General features: G+C 44.7%; 1 protein-coding gene across 5 annotated transcripts in view; it reads right to left on the reverse strand.

The window, feature by feature from the left end:
* The window catches only part of syt17 (synaptotagmin XVII), a 22123-nt gene that overhangs the window by 5431 nt on the left and 6692 nt on the right, over positions 1-10000 (reverse strand). For 3 of the 5 annotated variants that reach the window (XR_009203170.1, XR_009203171.1, XM_058375659.1), the window contains exons 1-6: positions 9712-10000; positions 8280-8428; positions 4129-4307; positions 2964-3562; positions 2087-2207; positions 981-1136 (exon numbers count right to left, since the gene is read on the reverse strand). The exon at positions 9712-10000 is cut by the window's right edge. Coding sequence is in view for 3 of the 5 variants with exons in the window: in XM_058375659.1 (XP_058231642.1) it covers positions 981-1136; positions 2087-2207; positions 2964-3562; positions 4129-4307; positions 8280-8428; positions 9712-9921 (1414 nt within the window). In the remaining 2 variants the exon portion in view is untranslated. The remainder of the gene's footprint in view (positions 1-980; positions 1137-2086; positions 2208-2963; positions 3563-4128; positions 4308-8279; positions 8429-9711) is intronic. The other 2 variants (XM_058375675.1, XM_058375670.1) reach the window with 2 other exon arrangements.

Here is a 10000-nt window from a genome sequence, read left to right on the forward strand (position 1 = left end):
AGAGAGAGAGAGAGTGTGAGAAAGTGTGTGTGAGAGAGTGAGAGAGAGAGAGAGTGTGAGAAAGTGTGTGTGTGAGAGAGAGAGAGAGAGAGAGAGAGAGAGAGAGTGAGAAAGTGTGTGAGAGAGAGAGAGAGAGTGAGAAAGTGTGTGTGTGAGAGAGAGAGAGAGAGAGAGAGAGAGAGAGAGTGAGAAAGTGTGTGTGTGAGAGAGAGAGAGAGAGAGAGAGAGAGAGAGAGAGCACTAAGGAGAGCTAGGGAACCAAAAAAATTGAACCGCTGAAGGTGGGTGTGGAAGCAGGGCATGGCATGTGGGCGTGACAGATGGGTGTGGCAGGAGAGCAGCATGCCCCCCAGCCTCCTGTGTTCATGTGGACTATAAAGAGCAGCATTAAAACTCCACATGCTGCTGACCTTCAGTCTCGACCTCTCTGACCTGCTTTCTGTCCTTCTTTCTTTTTAAAACTCAGTGCTAGTTGGATGATCTGCACAATAAAACACAAGGTTTTAGCTCCTTGGTCGAAACTGAAATAAAGTCTGTGGCCAATTTCCTGTACTTTCTTTCTTTCTTTCTTTCTTTCTTTCTTTCTTTCTTTCTTTCTTTCTTTCTTTCTTTCTTTCTTTCTTTCTTTTCACTGAAGAAATGGATTAATTAAGTCCAATTAAATTGAATCTGCTTGACATTTTAAAGAGAGAGTGGTGTGCACTGTCCTGCAGTCTCTCACAGTGTGTGTCCACGTCTGACGCTGACCTCCTCCTCCTGCAGGACAGATGAGACTGTGAGGGAGAAGAGTGTGCTCATTTTTTGAGGCCAATTAAAGAAAGAAGTCAGATGTTTTTTCTTTTCTGTTTCTGTTCTGAGGAGAGAAGAAGCTGAGAGTGGTGGAATTAACGAGAGGAGCAGTTCCTTCTGAGACCACTGGAATGTGACTCAATTAAATACTGTGTGTGTGTGTGTGTGTGTGTGTGTGTGTGTATGTTTACCTGTGAACACGAGGCTAACCTCGCTCAGCTCCTCGTGAGGAACCCGGAAGCTGAAGGACTCGTTGAAGTAGGGGTCAATGGTTCCCCTCATACACGACGTCTTCTTGGTCTTCACCAGCTTCAGTCCTGCAACCAGCTGAACCTTCACAAAGGGATCTGAGACAGAAACCAAGCAGAGACACATGATTTAACCAGCACTTTATAATCAGCTGAAATCACCTCACCTTATTTACATATTTAAACAAAGTCTCCACCCCTGACTTTTAGGCAGTTATTGTTTGTAAATCTCTCACTCCGCTCTGTGTGTGTGTGTGTGTGTGTGTGTGTGTGTGTGTCACTCATACAGTTCATCACACTGCTACACTCCTTACACACATTCCTTTTACATTTTCTTCCCAATTCTTCTGAGGAAAGTGAAGTCTGCCCTCTTCCACATACAGTACACCAGCTCACTGATGCCCACGGCTCACTGTGATTGACAGGGGAGGTTATGCCCCTCGTACACAATTAAAAAAAAAATATTTGTTGAACAAAATGTTTTTTTTAATTCAAAGTAAAACAAAGTGTAAAAATATTTTATGTTTAATTAAAACAACATCCCCCCACACATCTGCCCACACCATGCCCTACCTCCAAAACCCCTCCCACCCCATGCCTTCCTGCCAAAACCCCTCCCACCCCATGCCTTCCTGCCAAAACCCCGCCCACCCCATGCCTTCCTGCCAAAACCCCGCCCACCCCATGCCTTGCCTTTCAGACCTGCCCACTCCTTCCCACCAAAACTATAAATACTCAGATTATTACCCAAATAAAGCCCATGATGAGTACACACACACACACACACACTTACATCATCTGCCAGCACATTCCACCACTAATCATATTTACACTAAAAACTGACATTCCGTCCATCCAGAATCATCCAAGTCAGGCATTAAAAAAGTAAAGCTTAAACACTTCCTAAATCAGGAGTGTCCAGTCTGATCCACAAAGGGTCAGTGTGTGCAGATAAGAATGGACAATCCTACCCTAAATCTCTGGAGCAGGAGAACCCTCAGAAGCTCCAGTGTGAGTGAGAGGGAAACATTGCAGGAACGAGGAGGTACCTGAACCCTGGCACATGTCGGTCTGCAGCAGCTGCTTGGCCCTGATGACGTCCACGTTGAGTCGCCCAGCACTTGGCAAGTAGTTTAAAGAAAGCAGCAGTTCCCCGAGTTCCACCTCGTTCTGTACAATACACACACACACACACACACAGAGTAATAAATCATCACACGCTGACTGAAAACCGAGACACAACATCACCATGACTCTCATCACCATCTTAATGGAAAATCTGATTATTAATTTATCGGAATTCCCCGGAGTTTACAGCTGCTCCAGTTTTCCTAACAGCTTCATAGAAGCCATTTTTTTCACAGCATGCAGCATGTTTTATTTTATTTCATTTTGGTTTTGTAAATGCGTCACATGCAGGATCCAGGAGCAGGATCCAGTGTCGGTCTGAACGTTCGTCTGATGGACTTTTGTTTATCTCAACTTAATTGTTTAGCTGGATTCAGTTCCTGACGCTCAACATCCTGCTGGTGAAATCATGCTGATCAACACGGCCAAAGATTTACAAGAAATAATCACAGGAATGTGTTTGCACCTCACGGAAACATCCTGAAAACAGAAATGCTGATTAAAATAAAAATAAATTCAAATAACACACTCGCATTGACTCCGCCCACCATTTTACACAAATGACCCAAATGACAGATTCCTTTAACCAAACAAAGAAAACTGTATTTTGCTCGAGTGAAAGAGACAAAACTCTCAGCAGCTTCTTCTCCATGTGGACGGTTTAGGAGTAAATCAGAGCCTGAACATTTTAGAAGCTCTGCAGGTATCATCTGCAGGTATCACACCATCGTTCCCTAACAGAGGGATGATTCTGCTGTTCAGCAGAACTCAGTAGTGAACAGAAGTAAAGGATTAGACCTGGGAGCTGGGCACCAGAGCCTTCCACCAGTGTCCGCCCTTCACCAGGTCCACCTCGCTGAGCGGGAGCGTCACTTTCCCGATGACGCAGTGGCGTGAGAACTTGTCAAAGTCCAGCACAGAGAGCAGCAGCGTGCGGCGCTGGGCCTCAAGGAAGGGCAACTCGAAGGTGAAGCGCTCCTCAAATACAGGGTTCTGTGTCTTGCGCTTGACACCGGTCTGTCGCGAGTTCTTGTGGTCTGGCAGGAGGCTCATCTTGACGTAGGGGTTGGAGTGAGCCACACCCACGCCAGGAGGAGGCAGATCCCGTGCCTCGATTACACGTATGATCAGTTGACCGTGTACGAGGTCGTACTGCGTGCTGAAGTGCAGGAGGCCGAGCTGGTAGCGTAGCAGGAGCTCCTCGTCACTCAGAGAGTCCACGTCGTCTCCACCGGACTCGGACGAGTAAAGACGCGGCTCCAGCTTGCGGAAATAATCATCCGGAGGAGGCTGAGGTTTGCGCAGGGGCTGAACTGCCTCCTTTCTCGGGGACATGGCCCAGAATTCGATGGGCTTCGTGTCCAGCAGCGGGGAGCTCGGACGCCTCGAGTCCAGACCTGAAATGCAAGAGACAAGGCAACATTCACTAAAATCCAATTCAAGAATTTTCAAGACTGTGTTACAGTAAATGTAGTTAGTCAGAAGAGACCTGAGGTTTGTTTGCTAGCTACAAGGCTAATGGGTGCTTATAGCTACCAGTTTAGCATAGCATGTGTTTCATCTCCACACAGATGGTTTATCTCAGTAACACAATTTGCGTCATAAAATAGCAGAATAAATCTATAATTAAAAACTATTCTTATCATCTGTATCACTTCTACAAACTCCACCTTCAGACTTTAAGCCACACCTCTACTGCGCTCTGTACTTGTCGATCAGAGTCACAATAGGCGGAGTTACAACACACACACACACACACATATTTACTGTACCATGCTAACTGGAGGCTATAAGCTTCTATAATGTGTTAGCAACATTAGCATTGCATTCTGCAGAATGTTATAAATGCTATATGTTATAACTGCTGAATGTTATAAATGTAAATGTAAATGTAAATGTAAATAAAGCAGTCAGAAGGCTTTATCTTTGGTCTAACTGTAGGTTTAGTGCTACAGAGTCGTACTGGAGAGCTGGCGTGCGAGGCTGAAGGTGGAGCGAGAGTTCTCCGAGCCGGAACCCCTGCTGCTGGGACTGGTGCAGCTGGGACTGCTGCTGCCTGCCGTGCTGTTGTGGACCGGAGGATCGTGGTCACCTGACACCAGGTGAGAGTTCAGGTCTTTCTCATCGTTACAGTCATTAACACTAAAACAGAGAAAGAAAGACATGTCTGTAAGGGCATGTCTGTAGGGGCGTGTCTGTAAAGGTGAGTCTGTAGGGGTGTGTCTGTAAATGCATATCTGTAAAGGTGAGTCTGTAGGGGTGTGTCTGTAGGGGTGTGTCTGTAAAGGTGAGTCTGTAGGGGTGTGTCTGTAAAGGTGAGTCTGTAGGGGTGTGTCTGTAAGTGCATGTCTGTAAAGGTGAGTCTGTAGGGGTGTGTCTGAAAAGGTGAGTCTGTAGGGGTGTGTCTGTAAGTGCATGTCTGTAAAGGTGAGTCTGTAGGGGTGTGTCTGTAAGTGCATGTCTGTAAAGGTGAGTCTGTAGGGGTGTGTCTGTAAGTGCATGTCTGTAAAGGTGAGTCTGTAGGGGTGTGTCTGTAAAGGTGAGTCTGTAGGGGTGTGTCTGTAAGTGCATGTCTGTAAAGGTGAGTCTGTAGGGGTGTGTCTGAAAAGGTGAGTCTGTAGGGGTGTGTCTGTAAATGCATATCTGTAAAGGTGAGTCTGTAGGGGTGTGTCTGTAAGTGCATGTCTGTAAAGGTGAGTCTGTAGGGGTGTGTCTGTAGGGGTGTGTCTGTAAGGGCATGTCTGTAAAGGTGAGTCTGTAGGGGTGTGTCTGTAAGGGCATGTCTGTAAAGGTGAGTCTGTAGGGGTGTGTCTGTAAGGGCATGTCTGTAAAGGTGAGTCTGTAGGGGTGTGTCTGTAAGGGCATGTCTGTAAAGGTGAGTCTGTAGGGGTGTGTCTGTAAGGGCATGTCTGTAAAGGTGAGTCTGTAGGGGTGTGTCTGTAAGGGCATGTCTGTAAAGGTGAGTCTGTAGGGGTGTGTCTGTAAGGGCATGTCTGTAAAGGTGAGTCTGTAGGGGTGTGTCTGTAAGGGCATGTCTGTAAAGGTGAGTCTGTAGGGGTGTGTCTGTAAGGGCATGTCTGTAAAGGTGAGTCTGTAGGGGTGTGTCTGTAAGGGCATGTCTGTAAAGGTGAGTCTGTAGGGGTGTGTCTGTAAGGGCATGTCTCTAAAGGTGAGTCTGTAGGGGTGTGTCTGTAAGGGCATGTCTGTAAAGGTGAGTCTGTAGGGGTGTGTCTGTAAGGGCATGTCTGTAAAGGTGAGTCTGTAGGGGTGTGTCTGTAAGGGCATGTCTCTAAAGGTGAGTCTGTAGGGGTGTGTCTGTAAGGGCATGTCTCTAAAGGTGAGTCTGTAGGGGTGTGTCTGTAGAGGTATGTCTGTAAGGGTAAGTCTGTAAGGGTGAGTCTGTAGGGGCGTGTCTATTAGGGTGTGTCTGTAAGCGCATGTCTGTAGGGGCATGTCTGTGGGGGCGTGTCTGTGGGGGTGTGTCTGTGAGGGTGTATCTGTAAGAGCATGTCTGTAAGGGTGTGTCTGTGGGGGTGTGTCTGTAAGGGCATGTCTGTGGGGGGGTGTCTGTAAGGGTGTGTCTGTGGGGGTGTGTCTGTAAGGGTTTGTCTGTGTGTGTGTGTGTAGGGGCGTGTCTGTAACAGTGCTCAAATAACTTTAATTCTGAATATTAATAACTGGTTGTGGTTGTTCAGGCTCAAGTGACTGAAGGATTAAAACCTATTTTGCCAGCTTGTAAAATAAAATAAGCCACACCCCCTGGTCTGTGGTGATGTCACAGCACTCACAGCAAGTCACAAATGTTAGTGTATTACAGTGGGTCATGTGACCAGACAGTCATGTGATTATCAGATGTTTAACTGGTGTTTACATTGACTTTACATGACTCTAAATGCCAAAGTGACTACACCATGTGACCTCACACGCAGAAATATGGACAAGATAATAATAATAATAATAATAATACAAAGAAGAAGAAGTGCAGTACAGACAGTGTGTCTGGAGAGTTTATTAGAAACAGGGTTAAACTCACAGACGTAAAATCAATAAGGCCAGCAAGTCGAGGACTGAAACACTTCCTTGATGGAGAGACGGAGGTGGAGAGATATTTAGAATAAAAGTGTGGGTTTTTTGTGTATCTGTATTAGTGAAGGAGTCAGAGTGCAACTTTCCGCATTAATATCTCGACCCTGAGCCGGTGTAACAGCCGTGGCTAATTTTATTGTGTTTCCCTGCTGGAATAAATATCCTGTTTCTCTCATTTCTTCGGCGAGGCCTGACTGTGAGGACTTCCCTTAGGGATCATCAAGGACCCGGTGTGTCCATGACTACAGCACAACGAGAGAGATAGTTGTCACGGCAACAGAGCAATCTAAAACACATGGCCTTAGAAGGTCGGTGGAGGAGGGGGTGGGGTCTGGACTGGAGGATGTGGATCAGGATTACTCCTAAAAATTCAGTCCATTGGCAGAGACACAGCCAGCATCGGCTTTAAAGAAAAACATCTGGCTAAACTGTCCTGTGTGCAAACATCTCACTCCAACGAGGGCATCTGACACCCTGCATTTACCCAGCAGCCCCGTCCACCCCACAGCACTCACGATGATGATGATGATGATGATGATGATGATGATGATGATGGAAAGTGTAGACTCATTAATTACAGACCAAACTGTCACTTGTTCCTCATTCAGACTCCAGTGTCTGACGCTCGAGTCTGACTCTATAAAAACGCCCAAAAAAACCAAAGCATCAAACGCCTGACTCACCAGGACACCAGGAAGTCACTAAAAGTCATGTTAAATTCTTCTGCTGATCCAGATGTGGTTCTAAGATAATCACTACAGCAGGAGATTTTATCTGGTGAGTCTGAGACACTTCGTCAGGCAGCCCAGTTACACTCACATTAAAACATCAGGACTCACTGATACATAAATACATTCAGACATTAAAAAAACCTAAAAAATACCTGCTATATGACAATAGACAGATTTTGTGATATTATTGTAAGTTATAAAGGCTTTATACAGGGCTTATAATGAGGTTATGAAAATGTTGTAGAAGGTTATAAGAGAAAAACGGGTAATATGATGGTATGAAGATTTAATAAGAACTCCAGAGTGGCTGTTGTGTGAGGTTATAAGGAGTGTATACCTGGGTACTGTGAAGGTATAAGCTCATATGAAGTTCTTATTGACATGTGTGTGGTTATTATGAGCTCATCAAGACATCATATGAGGTTATAAGATGATAATATAAGTCTGTATGGGGTTATAACGTTCATATTGGGCAGTGTGTGAGGTTATAAGTGATTTATGGAAGCGGAACTGGGTATTGGAAGGTCAATAAAAGTGTTGTTGTAGGTTATTAAGGGTTCGTTTGGATATGTATGAGGTTATAACATGTTTACTTTATATAAATGTTAGTTATAAAGGGTTCATATGAGTGTTTTATGAGGGTACAGTTAGTGCACAGGTAATAAAGGGCTGGTGTGGTTAGGTTATAATGGTCACATAGGCACAGAATGAGGTAATAATGCTATTTCATCAATATTAGGTTATACAGAGATGCTATCTTTTGTGAGAGGTTATAAGAGGTTTATAAGAGGACAGAGATGGTATAGGGGTATAAAGGGTATATGTGTGTGTTATATGAATTTATAACACCCATATGTAATGTATAACACATACATAGCTGCTATACCAAGTTATAAGACGACACATGACACTGATTGAGGTTATAAGACGTTCGTAGCGAGTGTTATAAAGTGAGGCGATAAAGTGGTTACAGGTTATGAGATTAAACAGAGTTTAGAAAACTGCTCATGAGGGTGATATAAGAGGTTATAATGTGTTCATATGGGACAGAGACAAGGGATTGAGGTTATAAAGTGCTCATGTGGGTGACTTATGAGGTTATAATGCCGTGATATGAGGTCACAAAGTTTCGATATCAGGATTGTGTGGGATTATAAAATCTTGGTCATGCGCAGTGAATGAGGTTATAAAGGGCTCCTGTGAGCATGATTTCAGCATATAAGGGGGTAATAAGGCTATCATAAGAGGTTCTAAAGGTAGTATAAGGTGGCGATGAGAGGATTAAAGCGATTCTTACAGCCAGGACGGCGTCTGCGCAGGAAACGGCCCCAGAATCTCCACTTCCTCCTCCGAGGTCTGACAGCAGCTACACTCCCAGCACCACCGCCAACACGAGCGACACGACCAGCGGCACAGCAGCAGATCCGTCAGTGTAGACAGCAGACCCTGAGGAGAACCAGCACAGAACCACCCAGAGTACTCTCAGCACACTGCACTAGCACCTGCACATAACAGCTCATAACAGGTCGTAACAGGTCATAAAGCATCACAGCATTCCAGAGGAACCCCTCAGAGAGAACGCAGTGATTTTACAGGCTTGATGAACAGATTTTGTGAAAAGAATCCAGATTTGTGGAGATTAAAGAGATCATTTACCACTCAGATGATCCACACAGAGACAGATTAGACTCCTGTTAGGTTTATTACAGCGCTCATCATCTTCTCATCCACAAATCAGATCAAACTTTTCATTAAAAAAAATATATATATTTTTAGGACTGATTTTTTTCCAGAGTGTTTAGTCTGGATGCTAGACATAAATCTGTCTCAGACTCTACTCGAGAAAAATCCGGTAACCTTGGAGATGGAGATTTTAATGCAGAACACAGAATTTTCCTGGTTGAAGATGAAATCTGAGTTACTTTTTAGATGAACAAGCACTTGGAGCATCTCAGAGAGCAGAAATGGGTTTGATATCAACATTTACCATTTTTTTTTCTATGAATATATCACCGCTAGTAGGCTAAAAACAGAAATCCTTCTGAAACACTACAAATTCTTAAAGTCCTGAGTGTCTACTTTTATCTGAGCTTCATATTAACCTCCACTGTGGAGTGAGACGTGGCAAAGACGCTCAGTCATCAATCATTATCCTCTGGGTAAAGAGTTCCTCCTTTTAATTAAGCAGCTACATAACCAGCCACTTTTCTGAAAATGATCCGGTTTGTAAGAGTATGTCATTTCTACAGGAAGAGTTAACCAGTATAAGGAGAAAAGCCTCTGTGCTTCTCCCACAGCTTCTGATGAAAATTTTTTTGAGGAGCTTTTAGGAGATTTGTTTTCAGTAGCTGTGGTAGTAAAGTGTGTGAGTCATCGCCTCGCCTCGCCTCAACACGGACGCCCGCCCATGATTTAATGTCACTGCACTTCAGCTATACAAACAGATTATGAACGCAGGCGGGCAGTAATGAAGATCCAACCATGACTGAGACGCTGGGAAGTGGACCTGAGGGTTTAACCTCGCATCTAAATAAATAATTAAAAAAAAGAGTTTCATCTGATCTCATCAGAGTCCTGTGATGACCTCACCACCTTTGGTGTGGTTAGAGGAGTGAGGGCGTTATAGATGACCGTTAGGACCGTATGTCTGTGGAGGACATGGTGATTGATGTTATGTTGTTGTACAATGTTTTAAAATCACAGAAGGAAGAACAGAGAGTGAGACGTACCTCGCTGACCGGTTCCAGCTGTCCTTTTTTACAGGTGTGAGGAGGCAGAGAGACGAGTGGCCGAGAGGAGAGCAGGAGGGGAGAGAACCAGGGGAGTTTAGCAGAACAAACACACACACACACACACATACACACAGAATCATCTACACACTTCATCACACACAGGCCATCCACCCATCTATTCATCCATCCATCCACCCATCTATTCATCCATCCATCTATTCATCCATCCATCCATCCATCCACCCATCTATTCATCCATCCATCCACCCATCTATTCATCCATCCA

Source organism: Hemibagrus wyckioides, linkage group LG02 (assembly GCF_019097595.1).
Source record: "Hemibagrus wyckioides isolate EC202008001 linkage group LG02, SWU_Hwy_1.0, whole genome shotgun sequence".
NCBI lineage: Eukaryota > Metazoa > Chordata > Actinopteri > Siluriformes > Bagridae > Hemibagrus > Hemibagrus wyckioides.